This window comes from Chiloscyllium punctatum, chromosome 46, assembly GCF_047496795.1.
Source record: "Chiloscyllium punctatum isolate Juve2018m chromosome 46, sChiPun1.3, whole genome shotgun sequence".
Classification (NCBI taxonomy): domain Eukaryota; kingdom Metazoa; phylum Chordata; class Chondrichthyes; order Orectolobiformes; family Hemiscylliidae; genus Chiloscyllium; species Chiloscyllium punctatum.
In genome coordinates, this window is record NC_092784.1 from 50,705,149 (window position 1) to 50,722,813 (window position 17,665).

The window sequence follows — 17,665 nt, forward strand, 5'->3', positions numbered from 1 at the left end:
ATCCTCCAATCGTGCCAACATCCTTGTAAATCTTTTCTGAACCCTTTCAAGTTTCACAACATCTTTCCGATAGGAAGGAGACCAGAACTGCGCGCAATATTCCAACAGCGACCTAACCATATCAATGATTTTTTAAAAAACTCTGATTCCACTTCAGCCTGAAGTAATCCACGTTGTGTGGATTGGACAGCGCACCTGCCTTTCTGCCACCCATTTACTGCCCGTCTCAGCTGGAAGAGATTTCCATAAGTTATCCACAAATGGAATACCATGCTACAGTAAAAAACACAGACGAACTACACCAATAGCAAGATAAGATAAAAACAAAGGACATTTGAGGAAATGATGCTGGCACAATGATAACCTAGGACTGTCCAAGCATGTACCAGACATCGACTCACACAATATCCTTTTGAGGAATTAGATGGCTGATGCTAAGACCCCAAACAAGACAGTAATCAAAACAGAAATAATGCAACATCTAAAGTCTTCTATAATATGATTTGTCATCTATTGCTGATAAAACGTAAAAATAAAGTGATTCTTTAGGAAACTAAAATGAATAAAAGATTCCAACATAGGTGAACAAGACTTAGGCTTTAACAGGAGAGTGTCCAGACAACAAATTGCCAGCTGGGCACAGAAGGGAACTAACACTTCCTCTATAAAGAAAGGAAATACACGGAGTGCATTCACTGCAGAACTGCTTTCAACAGGAGAACAAATTCAGAACATTAATATAATTTGTAAATTGTAGTCAGTCAATTTCAGTCTGCAACTTTCTGGATGTAATAGAGGATCAGGAAGCTGGGGAGGATAAAAATGAGTACTTAGGTCATGAACATAAAGCCAAAATGTTGGCCTGTTGCGTTTGTATTCATACATAGAGATGTACAGCACGGAAACAGACCCTTCAGTCCAACTCATCCATGTCGACCAGATATCCCAACCCAATCTAGTCCCATTTGCCAGCACTTGGCCAATATCCCTCGAAACCCTTCCTATTCATATACCCATCCAGATGCCTTTTAAACATTGCAATTGTACCAGCCTCTACCACTTCCTCTTGCAGCTCGTTCGATAAATGCACCATCCTCTGTGTGAAAAGGTTGCCCCTTAGGTCCCTTTTATGTCTCTCCCCTCTCACCCTGAACCTATGCCCTCTAGTTCTGGACTCCCCCACCCCAGGAAACAAAAAACATCCGTTTATCCTATCCATGCCCATCATGATTTTATAAATTTCTATAAAGTCACCCCTCAGCCTCTGATGCTTCAGGGAAAACAGCCCCAGCCTGTTCAGCCTCTCTCTCTATAGCTCAAATCCTCCAACCCTGGCAACATCCTTGTAAATCTTTTCTGAACCCTTTCAAGTTTCACAACATCCTTCTGATAGGAAGGAGACCAGAATTACATGCAATATTCCAAAAGCAGCCTAACCAATATGATTAACTTTATCAATCAGCACCAAAAAGGCAAAGAAAACTTTGGAATAACACAAAATTATTCAACTACCGAACAGCTCTACACCATGTGATAGTATGCAATTGGCAAGCAACTCCAATCTTGATCAACACAATATTTGATTAATTACAGCACATGGATCTGTGATAAATGACAATATCAGCAGAGGCAGCAAGTAGTAATTAATCCAATTTATTAGCTAGTTACATCCTTACCAATTCCTCCATTTACTTCATACACTAATCAACACCAACTGGCAATTTAGTGCTCATCTGAGTTATGGATGAAATTACAACCATTGTGAGGGTGTTCCACAGTTGGTTTTGGTCAGAGTTGCAGGACTGAATTCTGGCCCAGACAGCAGTTTTGATAGAGCCCAGTCTTGTTATCAGTGGCTTTGATCTCTGAACCTTGCATGTTTCAGAAAGATTTTAATACCTTTAAACCTCATTTAACTGGCAGCACAGAGGTCTAACTGTCTCCAGTGCAGAACCTTCAGTCCGAGACTTGAGCACATAACCTAGGATGACAGTTTGGTGTACAGCGGAGGTAGCTCGGCAGTGCTTGAGGTTTTGGTTTTCAGATGAGATGTTTAACTAAAACCTCTTTCAGCTCTGCCACATCCACTAGAACAACTGAAGTCACTATCTGATGAAGGACAAGCAGCTCCTGGCCAATATTTATCCCTCAATCAGGAATGCAGATTGGCTGATCATTCATCTCAGTACAACCAGTGGGACCATGCTGTCCAGAATGTCGTCTTCAGAAGTAATTCATTGGCCTTGAAGTTCTTTAGGACATTGGCAAGATGTGAAAAACACTGCAAAAATGAACATTTTATTACTGCAATCAATGTCCCCTGATGGGAAAGCAGATGCTCCCTCTGCTTGGAAGGGTTAATAACAAAGGAACAATATTTTATGGTGAAAGGCAAGAGAACTAGAGGGTATTTCAGGAAAACATGTTTCATCCAGAGGGTGATGAGAATCTAGAACGTACTACACAGGAGGGCAATTGAGGTGGGATACCTCACAAAAAAGGTACTTGGATGAGCACATGAAGTGTCATAATATTGAAGGCTATAGGCAAGTGCTGGAAACTGGGTCTAGGACAGATTTAGGGGAGATTTTTTTTGTCTGTGCTGACTTGATGGACCAAAAGTTCCTGTTCCATACTGTCTAATTCTATGATTCTAACATTATCTTTACTAATCATAATCATTTATTCATCCATGCGACTTCAACTATTTTGATTCATAAGTTTTTTGCAAGCCTCCAGGACATTTCTAAAATTAGCACAGCACAATTAAATAAATGACTCAAGTCCTTTCTGTTGGCATCATTTTAGAATGCCCATCAAGCACAGTGCATATCAGTTTTACGACAGAACACTTTGCAAAAACGTGCAGGTCAATGCCACATATGCAGAAAGCTATTCCGAAGAACTAACTGTGGATCTGTTCGACAAAAAAAAAAATGAGACACATAGTAACACGCATAGAAATAAATGCACGGTTATTTACCCTTTTCTGAAATGTAATCGTTCGCATTCTGGAAGAACAGGAGAATTGGAAAATGGACAAGGAAGCAAGGGACAGAAGGAAAAAGAGAAAAGGAAAACAGTTTAAAAAAAAAGGAGAAAGAAACACTGCAATGCAAACCAATAAACTGAGACCAGCTCACTTCAGTCTTTGCAGAACACTCATTTTCACACATAATTAAGCAGATTTGGCCATGGAGAGTTCTTAATCAATGATAGAGCATATTAATATCAAGCACTAATTACGGTCCAGTTTACTGGCATGGTGGCTCAGTGGTTAGTACTGTGGCCTCACAGCACCAGGGTCCCAGGTTAGATTCCAGACTTGGGCGGCTGTGTGGAGTATGCACATTCTGAGCTCAACCTGAGCTACAAATCTTCTCAAAACTCGCTAAGTTTGCACATTCTCCCAGTGTCTGCGTGGGTTTCCTCCCACAGTCCAAAGATGTGCAGGTCAGGTGAATTAGCCATGCCAAATTGCCCATAATGTTGGGTGCATTCATCAGAGGGAAATGGGTCTGGGTGGGTTACTCTTCGGAGGGTCGGTGTGGACTTGTTGAGCCGAAGGGCCTGTTTCCACACTGTGGGGAATCTAATCTAAAATCTAATCTAAATATACTTGATGTTATAAACAATGTTAAAAGTTAAGTCTACTTTTTAACAATTTCCAAATGATCGGTGGCATTGCTGACTAGTGAACTGGACCATAATTAGTGCTCGATATTAATATGCACTATCATTGATTAAGAACTCTCCATGGCCAAATCTGCATAATTGAAACAGACCTGTAATTACAAATTGCTCTTGTCTCTCAGGTTAACTTTCTGGCAGTTTTTTAAAAAAAGAAAATGATTATTATCTACCATGTGCAAAGCTCTTAATTTTCACCTGATGAAAACAAAGAACACTTAAAAATATTCATGCAGCTGAGTGTCAAGTCAAACTGATCCATTGTCAAAATGACCAATTATTCGTCACATTAGGGTTTTGCAGTAACAGCTGAGAACAAAAAAAAACTCAAATTTTGAAAGTAGTAAAATCCAAATTCTGAGGAGGGAGAAGCAAACAAAATTATTCTCATCTACTTGGGGTGTTGACTCTTGCTGGGTAAGATTTCCCTGGTGACAGCAAAGGGATCATTCAAGATAAGAATACAGACAGAGGAACCATCTAATGGTGCAGAACTAGTGTCCCTAATCCTTGACCAAAAGGCCTGGGTTCAAGTTCCACCTGCTTCAGAGGTGTGCAATAACATTTGAACAGGTTAATTAGAAATATAAATGAAAAAAATGGACTATTCAAACATTGAGGCCATCACATCAGAATCCTGTTAGTACCTAATATCCATAGGTTTCAAACAGTTATTTTTGAAATGCAAGTCATGAGCAAGAGTCTTGACTGGTTTTCATTCTCCATCTTTACTCAATAGTGTGACAATGCTATGGATTTAAGAGATGCATTTCATCCTGGTTTCCTTTACAGAGAGATTAGCGGAGCAATCAGAGAAGATACAAAAATCTTGTGAAGCCTTGGTGTTTTATTTGGAAAAAAAAACCAAACTGGAACAGTGGAAGTAGCTGGATGGGTACAGTTAAAGTCCCACAGAACCAGGTTTAGCTTTCAGCAGTTGCTGTTGAGGTCTTGAAGAAGTGAAGCTACTTTTCCCCTCTTTCAGTTACAGCCGAAAGCTGGGGGTTCTCTGCTTTCTACTAGAGTTGCATGTGAGACTGTTCCGAATTTGCCTTTTGCCAAGGGTGCGTTTATGGGATTTTACGATATTGGAGCAGTTAATTAGTAATATTTATTGTATTTATTATTCTCTTACGTTTTCCAATAGAATTAAGTTATTCAAATTCCTTCTTTCATTGTATTTTAAAATATATTGGATAAATGAAGTGTTTTGCTTTAAATCTGGTAGTTTGACCAATCAAATTGTGTCTGGAACACAAAAACCTTACGTTTACCTTTAAAATAAGAAAAAGTTAGTGTCTAGACACTATCTCCTGAATATTTTGAGGGAGTTTGGTCTGGTCCATAACAATAGGCCGCACAGAAGTGAAGTAGGATGAGGAGAAAATCTGAAGGGAAGGAGACTTGGGCAGGACATATCAGAAAATAAGTACTTTAAAGGGCACAGGTAAAGATAGGATAAAAGAGAAAGATACAGCTGTGGTACAAAGCATTTCCATGTTTATTCTATCCTGTCCTCTTTATCCAAGCATTTGACAGTTAAGAAATGTTCAGTTAAACCCATCATAAAATGGCTGCAAGTCAAAATTTCATAGGAATAACTGTCCTCAGTGACAAATTAGAGTCAACCTAGCCAGTACTAAACTTAGCATTGTTAATTTTACATCTTTGATGCAAAGTTACTAAGTGGTTAATTCCAACATTAGTCGACAAAGTCCTAATTGAAGGGTTAAGCTCGAAATGTAGACTCTCTTGCTCCTCAGATACTGCCTGGCCTGCTGTGCTTTTTCCATCACCACACTTTAACAACTGACTTCTCCAAATTTAGCAGTCTTCACTATCTCCTAATTCAACATTAGGTCATTGTAAAATTCTGTTTACGTTAAAAACAAATTGCAGGCTGCAGGAATATTTGATGGAAGAACTCCGGCTCAGAGCAGATGCCGAATCTCAATCGGCAACAGAAGTACTGATATTAGAAACAAAGCTTTAAGTAAAAAATTATAATTGCTTTCAGAACCCAGGGCATTGGCAGCATACTGTTAGTTTAGCTTCTGCACACTGCAGATTGCCTTCTCAGCAAGCCACTGTTAGTTATTATTGAACTTGTGACACTTCAGTGCATCTTCACTTCCTCTCCCACCCCATTTTTCAACAGTATCAAGGAGGCACTGCGCAACCAGAGAAATGCTTCAACATGCAAAATGTTTTAATACTTCAAAATGAAAAATAAATTAAATCTGTGAAATTTTGATGTATGACCAATTTCAAAGCCCAATATCCCCCCAGTAACTGATGTCTGTTATTGTTATACAAGGACTTTCCAGTATAAGGGCTATTCAAGTACAAGGCATTGCATTGTATTTATTCCTTTAAACCCAATATTCTCACTGCTGCTTCTCAGCAAAAATAAAAGGTACTTCTTCCCCAAAGTTGTTGGCTTTACAAATATTTTCAGCAAAACAAAAGGCATAAATTAAGAGGAGTTAACTGATAATTAATTGAACAAATTAGTGATAATATTACTCACCTCCCCCATGCTGGGATTATCAGCTTTGTATGCATTCAGTTTGTCGTGTATTAAATTTGCCAATGTTGCATTGATTTCTGGGCCCCTAAAAACACAAGAAGAAACTTAAATTTTGCATGCCAAATGATAAGAGTTAACAGCTGCACAAGCTTGAGCTATGGGTTTTGCAAGCTCAGGCAGTGGTGTCACAGTTTTCTGTATTGCAAACACAATGTAAATAGCACGTTCAGAATGGTGGTGTAGAGCCAGTGGGTTGCATGTGAACAGAGCTGGAACTGAATTTCTTGCAGGGTGCTTACCAGTACTGTTGAGGGGCCTTTAAACTAGCTGGGATGTGGAAACCAGGAAAGTATAATCACAGAGTATCAAAGTATCAAACAAAACAGAGAGACAGCATCAGAATAACGAACAGAAATGAACTAAGAAATGGATTCTAAAATCAGGGTTACATTGCAGGTTTATGAATGCACACAGTATCATCAGTAAAATTGGCAAGTTAAGGGTGCAGATTGCTAAATGAAATTATGTTGTGATAATAAACAGACATGACTCAAGGGGGGCAGGACTGGGTGTTAAATTGTTGTGATTACAAGATGTGCAGAAGAGATAGGAAAATAAAACTAGAGGGGTGGCAGCATTGGTTATGGAGTGCATGGTAATGCTGCAGAAAGAGGATACCCCAGAAGGTTAAAGGACAGAGTTGATTTGGCTAGGATTAAGGAACAAAAAGGGATGCAATTACATTGCTCAGTGTAGTTGACAGACAACCAAATATTGACAAATATGTAGAGGAACAAAATCGGCAAGGAACTTACAGATAGGTACAAAAATCAGAGTCATTGGTAAAGGGCAACTTTAGTTACCTGAACACAATGTGGCATAGAGGTAGTGTAAGGGCAACAAGGGGCAAGTGTTCTACAACAGTCTGTGTCCAATCTGCGAGTCCAGAATGGAAGCACAGTTGGACCTAGGTATACAGAACAGGTTGAAGTACATAGATCAAATATTAATGAAGGAGCATTTAGGGGCCAGTTTGCAAAGCAATGTGATGCTAACAGGGTGGGTTCAATTTCCACCACTAGTTGAAGTTACCATGAAGGGTTCTCCTTCTCAAACTCTCCCCTCCCTGAAGTATGGTGGCCTTCCGGTTAAATCACCATCAGGCGTCTCTATCTAATGAGAGAGCAGCTCTATGGCCTGGTAAGACTATGGTGATTATCATCATAAAGTTTAGGGTAATGGGCTGAAAAAGGACAAAGGACAATCTAGGGAATGAATAATTAACTGGGAACAGCTAAATTCAACTGGAGAACAAATCTGGACTGTATGGTCTGGAAGAAAATGCTGGCAGGAACAAAAGTGTAGCTAAACGACAGGTTTTCATATTAAAAAAAAGGTGGTTCAGGCACCGCTGCGATATATTCCCACAAAAAGGGAAAGGAAGGGCAAACAAACCTTGAGCTCTCGATGTAAAAGGAAATCACAATGGAGAAAAAAAAAGTGCCCCCATGACTGGTTTCAAACTGAAATTACAGTGAGAACCAAATCAAATAGAGAAGGTTCAGAAAGGAGGGGAAAAAGCAACTAAGAACAGCAAAGGAGAGAACGGATGGAAAAAGACAAGCAACGAAAAAAGGGAAATCGAAAAGATCTTCTATAAACACATCAATAGTAAATGATGGTGAGAGGAGGACGACTGATTAAGAACCAAAAAAAGGGGATTTGCATACAGAGGTGGGAAATTGGAAGAAGTGTTAAATGATACTCCGCTTGATCTTTATTCTGGAAAACTGAATGTTGCTTCTATTTAAGTAATTTTATCTTGAATGTCTCATTTGATCCTGCCTTAAATAGAAACAATATCCAGAGTTATAGGGTAAAGGAGCAGAGTGGCACCATGTTATGACACATTCAGAGATACAATGCAGATAAAGGGCTGAATTAATCCAAAAGACTTCACTCAGTCATCCAAAGACCAAGAATGGAATCAAAAAGGCTACAGTGCTTTTGACACAAATTGTTAAGTGTCAACATTACTTTGAGAGAAATCAAATGGGAGGTAAATGCTCCAATTTCTTGTGTACTCCAAACCAATACCATTCCAGTGAACAAATTCTCATTTGCTCCTCAGCAAACACACACATCTAAACAGAGCAAGGGTCAGCTTTTCTCCCCCTTCCAAACTTGACGACGCATCTCACTTCAACAACTGCATCAGTATATGTTTTCAATCTCCGACACAGGTCATCTCCCTGACCACGATATATTACTAACTTGTATGGCAAGATATTGAGTTGTGAGCTTGCAGCCACAGGAAGCTTGTTAGCAAATGTTTAAACTCAATTAGCAGCATACCTTTGAGACAACCTTCACTAGTGAATAATCTCATCCTCTGCTAGATTATTCCAGGTTTCTGTGGATATGCATGATATAACCCACAGCCTCCCTCAAATAGCAGATTGAAAATTGAGGGTTTGTTTTCAAAATAGTATGTTTAAAAAAAACCTGAATTTTATTGCATTTCTATTTTACACTATTTTAAAATATGGAAGCTTGAAAGAAAAAGATTGCAAAACTACTTTTACAGAAACGTTGCAGCAATAACCTAAAAAAAAAAATTTTTTTTTAAAAAAGTACGCTTCAATTAAACAAGGAAAACTTAGACTGGGTGACCAAAATCTTGATCAAAGTTCTGGACTTTTAAAAAAAAAATGCTTTCTAAAAAGGAGAATAGTGGAGTGGAAGTGGGAATTTCAAGAGCTGAAGACATTACCACCAATTGTGGGGAAAGGAGTGAGAACTAGAAGATTATAGACAGGAAGGGACAAGGCTATCAAAGGATTTAAGGCTTAAACATTTAAGTACAATAGATAATTGGAGGAGAAGCCAGTACATGCCAGCAGGGATTGAATTTGAACAGTGTAACTTCACATGCTTTACTGGCCCGAATTGAAACAGATTTTGTCAGCTTCATCCAAAGTAGGAAGGAAATGATGTTAAACTCGATTTCTTGTAGGTTAGTATCTAGCTCCATATGTCCATCACTGAGATCTTCATTCGTAGCTACTTCAAATTCTGAATTCCATAGGTGGGTTGAAAAAATTGAACTGAAGGTGAAGAACTTAAGATAAATCGTAATTTATGGAATTTGAAGGGCAAGACATTAAGGAAATTACAACCATTCAATTACACCATGACCAATTTCATCAACCTGACTCTGTTCCATAATTCTTCAAACAAAGCTCCTCAAAAGCTCAGTTCAGAGGTTTTCAAATGACCTAGCCTTATCACCACCTGTCTTGAGGACTGGAGGGAGGAAAGAGTTCTAGCCCAACATCCATCACTTTGGTATACTGGGAAGGGGAAACATTGATGTCAACAAGGCTTGCAAACAGACTTACTTTCTATATCTCACAGCTGGATATTCCTTCAATGTTTCACATAATGTTGCAATCTGCTCAGCCAGATCCTCCAACAGGGTACTATTACCATTTGCAGTGTGAGAGCTGAAGAAGTGATGGAAGGAATCCAGGGAATCCAGCGAGAACACCTTATAGAGATCACACACAGTCACTGGAATGCCAGCATTGAACATAAGCACACTAAACCATAGGCAGCTACACTATGTTATTCAAGGAAAATATGAACGATGACTATGTACTTTTGACAGAAAGCAAGATAAAGCCTGCTTTAAATTCAAGTCAGTGAATTGTTTATTCATAAGTTAATATTCTCAGGGTTTACTTTAATAATGCAAGATTATTACAGTAATAAAGCTGTTCCAGGCATGAGGTTTATCATGCCAAATGGCACACATTAATAACTTTAATAAAGTGACTTGCCCTCAAAGGCAGCAAATCTATGGAACTGCCACAAACAAATTAATTATTCAATGCTGAAACAATGGAGTGCCCTCTGGTTGAAAGAGCAACATTTATTTTACAGATATTTGAAAAATGCTGTGTTTTGGAGAAGTAGTAGTACATATAAAAATTAAAAAGTCAAGCCATATTAAATCAAATTCTCTCAAAACTGAGAATTCCTTTTATTTACCACAATTTTGACTGTTTTTAAACTTTATTGTAAAAGAATTTAAAGGCATGTCAGATTGACTTGAAATGAAAATATATTTGCATCATTTGTGCAGCACAATGCAACTGCCACTCACGCAGGTCTACTGCAGAATCAGATGTGCTGTTTATGGTTAAAACGATGCATTATTAAACCAGCTGTCCAGCAATTACTCACTTGGGATTCGAGAGGAAGGAAAGATGCATGAATTTCTTTCAAGGTTTTTACTATTTTTGTGCATCGTGATCTTCCAAGCTCGGTAAACAGCGACTCTGGACAGGCTGCGGAGAGCAAAAATTGGGACTGAAACCAAACCAGATTGATCAATGCCCAGCACAAATCTTTAGTTAGCCATTGTGATGGCAAATAATCTAACTTACAAGGATGGATCAAGGCCAGTTACAGTGAGTTCATATAGATGGCATAACTTCTACCAAACCATTAAATAAATAAAAACTTGTAAACTGTGATATTTGCGACATAAGGTTTTATTCTCTGTAATGCTTTGAAATAAATCCAGTTGTAAGTTTCTCATTTTCTCTCCTCCATTCCTTCCATCTGACAGAGTACCCACCCCCTGGAGTACATGCAATTCAGAGGTTTACTAGAGGCCTAATTCTAGAGCAGATCAATTCAATTTTTAGGTTGGAGTTAAGAAAATGTTTGAGCGATTATGAATAGATGATTTCTTCACGAAAAATCTGTGGAGAAAGCGGTCATGTAGGGGCACTATGTGGCATGACAGTGCATTATTACATTAGTTCTACCCGCCCCTCTCAATTCCCAATCTACTGGCATACAATTCATAGAAGACAAAGGCAACACTTTGTCTTGCAGGCATGCCTCTAGGGGCATGGCACTCATCCACAGATCCAACCAATAAGCACATCGACCTGGACCCAATATACCGGCCACTGCAGCGAACAGCTGGAACTGACAACCAGAAGCGGCAGACACAAATCACTATAAATGCTGGAGGAAACATCACGGAAGTGCTTCACAGGAGGCTCCCAAGCACTGAGGATGTCACCTAGGCAGGGGACGAAACGTCTGCAACACAAATTCCCAGCTCGGCGAACAGAACCACAACAATTAGAAAACAGAAAATGGTCAAACCAGCATTACATTGAATTCTGTACATTCAGTTTATCATATCTTAATTATAACCAATACAATATATTTTACATCTTGAGAAGTCAGCTGAACCCCTTCTTAACAGGTAGCAGCACTTCAAAATGGAACAACTGCGCCAATCCTATTTACCATGAACCATATCCTTCCCAAATTCCTGTCCACATCCCTTATACTACTACCTATAGTAAGTGTTCCAGTAATCCTATAGTATAAATTGAACCATGTCATATGCTCTTGGATTTTCACGCAGAACTATGGAAAACATACACATCTTTGCTCTTCCAGAAAGGGTCCAAAACATGCATGTGAAAGAAAAAGCAACATTTGGAATAGCAATAACTTCAAGGTTGTTATCTGCTCAGATTAAAATTGGGGAAACTGGAAATATTAAACACTTACTGTCAATGAAGAACACATGGGCTGCTTTATACATAAATGTTGGAGTGTCTTTGAAGTCATTAATCAGGGCTCGAACAGACTGGAAAGAAGATGAAGAGTCGCACCCAGGATTAAAATAAACCAGAAACATATATACATATTTTGCTCACCATGTAATTTACTTCTCCAAATATGATTAACAACTACCCCATACACCTTGATGGTCTAATGAAGAGTCATCTGAACTTGAAATGTTAGCTTGTGCATGCGCTCTCTCTCTAGATGCTACCTGATGTGATTTCCAACTTTTTTTGTTTTCAATACTTCATATCAAATTTGAACAGTAGGACAGTAGTTTAATGGTTATTGCACTAATTGAGTAATGCAATTGTTGACAGCTCAAATCCCACAAAGTTATGAAATTAAATTTATTAAATTCAGTAATATGGTAGGTTGGGGGCCAAAGTGACAAACATAACACTGACAAAATTCAACATGTTTATTCAGTTGTAACATTTTGGAACTCTTCTGAATGACTGAAATGTTATAATCCATCCCCTTCTCATAGATCTTTCTCATTTCCAGAACTTGCCTGAATTTCAATTATCTTTCTGTTCAGAATCCAAAACATTAAACTAGTGTTCCCCCTGAACAAAACGCAGATTGACCTACAATGTATTTGCAATAGTACTGCCTTTTGTTTCAGATTGCCAATATTTGCTGTTTGCTCTTATCTGTAGTGCAAGATCAACTATCCGCTAAACGGGATTGAAATAAAGTTCAGCTGGGGTAAAACAAAGGCAAGAGAAAGAGAATATCAGAATCGTGGCTCATAAATGCCACCTTCTCAGATTAACTGCTCAACAGGACTTATGCCAACCCATTTTACCTTCATAATCAGATATTTGACCATTGTTTTCCTGAGAAATACACAACGCCGTACAAATGTCACAAAGTAGTGCACATGACAAACACTTTAAAACTAATTTTAATATTGCACTAAAGGTCCATAAGGAAACTGGCTCCTGCCATGCAGGTCCAAAGCAGCAGTGCTCCAAGAGCACGTTCTGTTATATTTGCGAAAGAACACACCCACTTTAATTGATCTTTCCAAAACCATTAAAAACAGATTTATTGCTACAGTAGGTAAATATATCAATCACTGCTGGTAACAGAAAAACACCCCAAGGTATTTCATGGAAGCACCATCAGATCAAAACTTGCATCGTCAAAAATATAAAAGGGGAGGGCAACAAAACAAAAAGGATGCAGACAACCAGAGACAGATGAGATATAGGGGCAAATTTCACCATGTGGGGTCTGTCTTTCTTGTAGGGTGTCACAATTCTGATCCTGGGATCACCAGTTCAATTATATGCCTAATCACTAACTGGAGCCCAAGAGTCTTTCTTTGGATATACATGTAATTAAAGTGGTTCGCATGGTGATACATCATTTATAAAACAGGAACGTACACTGTAAAGGGACTCAGATTTTTAAATGACTAAACTAAAATTTATGGTTTGAAACTAGGTTTGAATATCTACAATTTGCTGCCATTTGTTTGCAACTGCCAGAATTTGCTGTTCAATGCTAAGTTTTTAAAAATAATTTCAGAAAAGATCAGCTTGCCCTGGATATTTGAATTATTATTCTTTTCTGCTAGTATCTGTGCTAAATCCAACCCAGACAAAACAGAATAGCGACATCCCTTAGATCTGTTATGTAGTTAGATGGAAACAAAAATAATCCTTCATCCATTGTTTTCCTACAATGGCAGTGCCATTTACTTCTCCTCTTTGTACTCTTACACAAAGCTGATGTAAACTTACTGGTGATAATATAGTTCTCTCTCCACAGCATAGCTGGGGTAGGTTCCAAATCAGTAGAAGTTAATACTAAAGTACTTTATGGATTTGTATAGTTGTAGAGCAAGTTAAACCGAGCATTAGATGCCCTCAATCCGGTTACTAGGAGACTGGTATGGTTTTTTTTTCAGTTGGGGTGGAGATGCATTCTTCAGCAACATAGGAGGCATGCACCGTAATAGTCTGGTGCCACACCCATTGTCAAATGAAGATGACTGACTTTTTAACAAATACACAACCATACACAGAGTCTGGACAGTAACCTGAACAAGTGTTTATACTTGCAGCTTGCATTCAGTACATGCCTTTTCTGATGGTGTAATTAAGTAGATGGCTTCCAAACTGGGAATTGGCTCCCGCCGCTTGTTGATATCTTCGACAACTGGAACAAGAAAGACCATGTCGCAATAGAGTTTCAAGTATCATTATATGAGAATTAATACTGTAGTTTTGGGAGACAGACATGGATCTGTTATGCAAAAGTTGTGAACACCCTGCATAACCTAGGCTTCAGGCAGGGAGGGAAAAACAACAGATCTCAGCTTCAACAGAGATGCAATATTTGAAATCATAAAAACAAGTATTTCTGCAGAAGCACCTAATCCTAACCCTTTTCTGCACACTAATTTTCTAACAGTCACCTGTGTTTCAAAAATAACGCAGAGAAGGGAAGAGAGAAAACAATGACAGACATGTTAGACTAACATCAAGTAATAGGGAAAATCCTATAACCTATTATAGAGAATGAGATAATGGGACATTTGGAAAATAATCTGAGTTCAATATGGATTCATGAAAGGGAAATCATGTTTGACAAACCTGTTGGCAGTTTTTCTGCAGGTGTGACAATGCTGCTCCTTTAACAAGGTTATAGTTAGATTAGATTCCCTACAGTGCACAAACAGGCCCTTCGGCCCAACCAGTCCACACCGACCCTCCGAAGAGTAACCCACCCAGACCCATTTCCCTCTGACTAATGCACCTAGCACTATGGGTAATTTGGCATGGCCAATTCATCTAACCTGCACATCTTTGGACTGTGGGAGGATACCGGAGCACCTGGAGGAAACCCACGCAGACATGGGGAGAATGTGCAAACTCCACACAGACAATCGCCAGAGGCTGGAATTGAACCTGGGACCCTGGTGCTGTGAGGCCACTGTGGACCACTGTGCTGTCTTTCGTTTTCTTTCCCCCCGCCCCAAGAGAGGTTGTAAAAGACAAAGACTCCAAAAAGTCTGGGTTTGGATGGGTTTTAGCTCCAGTTCAATTATAGCTAATGGATTCTTCCTCAAGCAAAGGGTTTTCAAGTTTTTAAAACAAAAACACTTGTACAATGGAAGTGTTCCCAGCTCAGGTTTAGTCTGGTTTGACTTGTTATTACACAGTAATGTTGTAGAAGCTACTGGATCCAGAGAAGCAGGTCCATGCTGGTACTCTCTCTCTTGGAGATCTCCCCTGTATGACTCGCTTGATTTTACCTTTTGTGCCAAGGCGTGTTTATGGGGATTGTTGCAAGTATTGGAACAGTTGGGATAACCTATTGGAGTTTTGGAGAAATTAAGTTATTCTGTACTCTGTTCTGTTTTGTTTGTGTTTCATTCGGTAATCTTGTAGCTAAATTCTGTTTTGTTTAAAACTAAGTGGGTTGACTAGCTGCATCACTCCTGGAATAGCTACGTTATACCTGCTTAAAACAATTAGCAAAATTAGGGTCTACACCACGTTCTTGAAATGTTTTGAGGGGGGGGGGCCATAATACGTTACCAGCAAAGTAAATAGTGGATGCATTGTACTTGGACTTTCAGAAAGTGTTTGGGGTGGTGCCAGAGATTAACAAAATTAGAGTACAAGGATACTTTTTTTGGAGCAGGGTGGGGGGAGGTCGTTGGCGGAAGAGAGAGAATGAATGAGGGACAGCACACAGAAACAGACAGCGTGGACTGAGGTTTGGTTCACAAAAAGAAAACAGAAGTAATAAATGGTTTGGTAGTATATCCCAGTTTAGGCCCGAGGAGTCAGCAATCTGTAATCAATTGTTTGGAACCAGAAAGTGACAGGAACTGACATCACCAACCCAAGGAAACCTTAACACAAATGGAAAGCAGGTCACTAACACGAGTGCTTCACCAGAGGCTCACTGATGTTACCTCGTATCGTAACAAAAGTCTGAAAATGAACCTTCTAGATCAGCGAGCAAACTTACATTCAGAAACCAAAATGGGTGGAAATGTAAGCTGTAAGCTTAGTGGGGATTTCAATTGGTGGAATGGACAAGAACATGGCAGAGAGAATATGAGGCAAGTAAGTGAGGTAATCTGCCTTGGTTCAAATGAACAGAAGTAGAGGGTACTCTTTAAAAGATGGGAAATTAGGAAATGGGGAGGGGAGGGGGGGAAGAGAAAAAAAAAGAGCGCCAAAAAGAGAGCATGAAAATTGATGTTGATTGTATTAAACAGTATTGAATTTGATAACTCACTAAATTGGAAACTAGTGTCCTTGTCTATCAAGAGTGTCCTTCCTCTCAGTTACAGACTTCGCAATAAAATAGACGGATTCCCATTTTTAAAGAAAACAAATATTTTTACTAATGTTAAAAATAGTATGCAGTTGCCTGCGAGGTCCTTATACAATGATATATATTACCTGTTACACTGATGCAAATACAATACTGTGCTTTATAACATGCAGAGGTCAGGTGGTTAATGAAACTTTGGACTGTGCCTCTGTGCAATAAAATTAATCCTTGGCAGATCCATCCAGGCAGGTTTCTTTGTGCAATAATTAAACAATGATCACTTTGCAATGTAAAACGATATATACCAAATGCACAAGTTATCCTGGCTAGTCTTTACACCCTCATGCAGAATCCTTCCCCCACCACCCCGGCCATGCAAGCCAACTCCATGCCTTCCTCAAACTGGGATTCAAACAAATGGTTACATTTAAATGTGACTTTACTCACTGGTTATGCCTTCTGCCATTATGTCAGACATTTTACAACAGGAAGACAAGATCTTCATACTTAGGTGATCCACAAGCAGAACCTAGGAAAGGTTTAGAGAAAGTTATATTTAACCAACTCCTTTCATTATTATTTGGGAGAGGCATTTAATCAAGACTGACAGCATGACATTGTGACAATGTATTTAAAAAAAAGCAATGGTTAGGTAAGGCTAAAATTGGGTGTTAAGAACGTAATTTAAGTTTAACTGCAGGGCAATGGGTACAAATGTTCAAAAAGAAAGATAAAATGTATATTGTGAAGCTGTTCATTAAGTGACTGATAATTGAAATGGTCTTGTCATGCTGCAATGGAGAATTTCCTACTTTTTATATAAACATAAGAGCACGAGTAGGCTATTCAGCCCCTTGAACCTGCTCTGGATTAAGGCTGATTATCCACCTTTCTGCTGTCACCCATGTTATGCCACAATATCGTTAATATCCAAAAATCAATCTATCTTGAACACAATGGCTGTGGTTCAATGGTCCTCCATGGCAAGGCTTTTTAAAATTCTACCCTCTTAGTAAAGACTTTACTCATCTCATTGCTAAATAGCTTGTAACTTATCTTCGATAGTTAGCCCTGGTTCTGGACACGCACCCAAGATCCTTTTTACCTTGTCTAGCCCTCGAAGCATCCTGCGTATTTCAATTCGCTCACTTCTCATTGGCCTAAACTGTTAAGAGGCCCAGGCTCCTCAATCTTCCCTAAAAATGACAGCCCCACCAGTGCAGGAATTAGATGAGGAACTTCCATCGCATTCTTTTATGGAAAATATACCTTGCCATGGGCAAGGGAACCTTAACAATGCACAATAATTGAGGTGTGCTCTCACTAAGATTCAAGACAATTGAAACAACACCATTATTTTTATATTCTTATCCTAAGAGGATAAAAAGAAAATATACCATCTTCTTTCCTTCTTAAGTGTTTTCTGCACCTACAGGCTAAATTTCAGAGACTCATGAATAAGAATACACCAGTCCC

The 17,665-nt window shown here is 39.0% G+C and overlaps 1 protein-coding gene across 3 annotated transcripts in view; it reads right to left on the bottom strand.

Annotated features, from left to right (window-relative positions):
• Window positions 1-17,665, bottom strand: part of stxbp2 (syntaxin binding protein 2) — a 65,360-nt gene that overhangs the window by 21,353 nt on the left and 26,342 nt on the right. For all 3 annotated transcript variants that reach the window (XM_072564211.1, XM_072564212.1, XM_072564213.1), the window contains exons 3-8: window positions 16,637-16,718; window positions 13,977-14,053; window positions 11,825-11,903; window positions 10,469-10,572; window positions 9,622-9,770; window positions 6,221-6,305 (exon numbers count right to left, since the gene is read on the bottom strand). In XM_072564211.1, coding sequence (XP_072420312.1) covers window positions 6,221-6,305; window positions 9,622-9,770; window positions 10,469-10,572; window positions 11,825-11,903; window positions 13,977-14,053; window positions 16,637-16,718 — 576 coding nt within the window. The remainder of the gene's footprint in view (window positions 1-6,220; window positions 6,306-9,621; window positions 9,771-10,468; window positions 10,573-11,824; window positions 11,904-13,976; window positions 14,054-16,636; window positions 16,719-17,665) is intronic.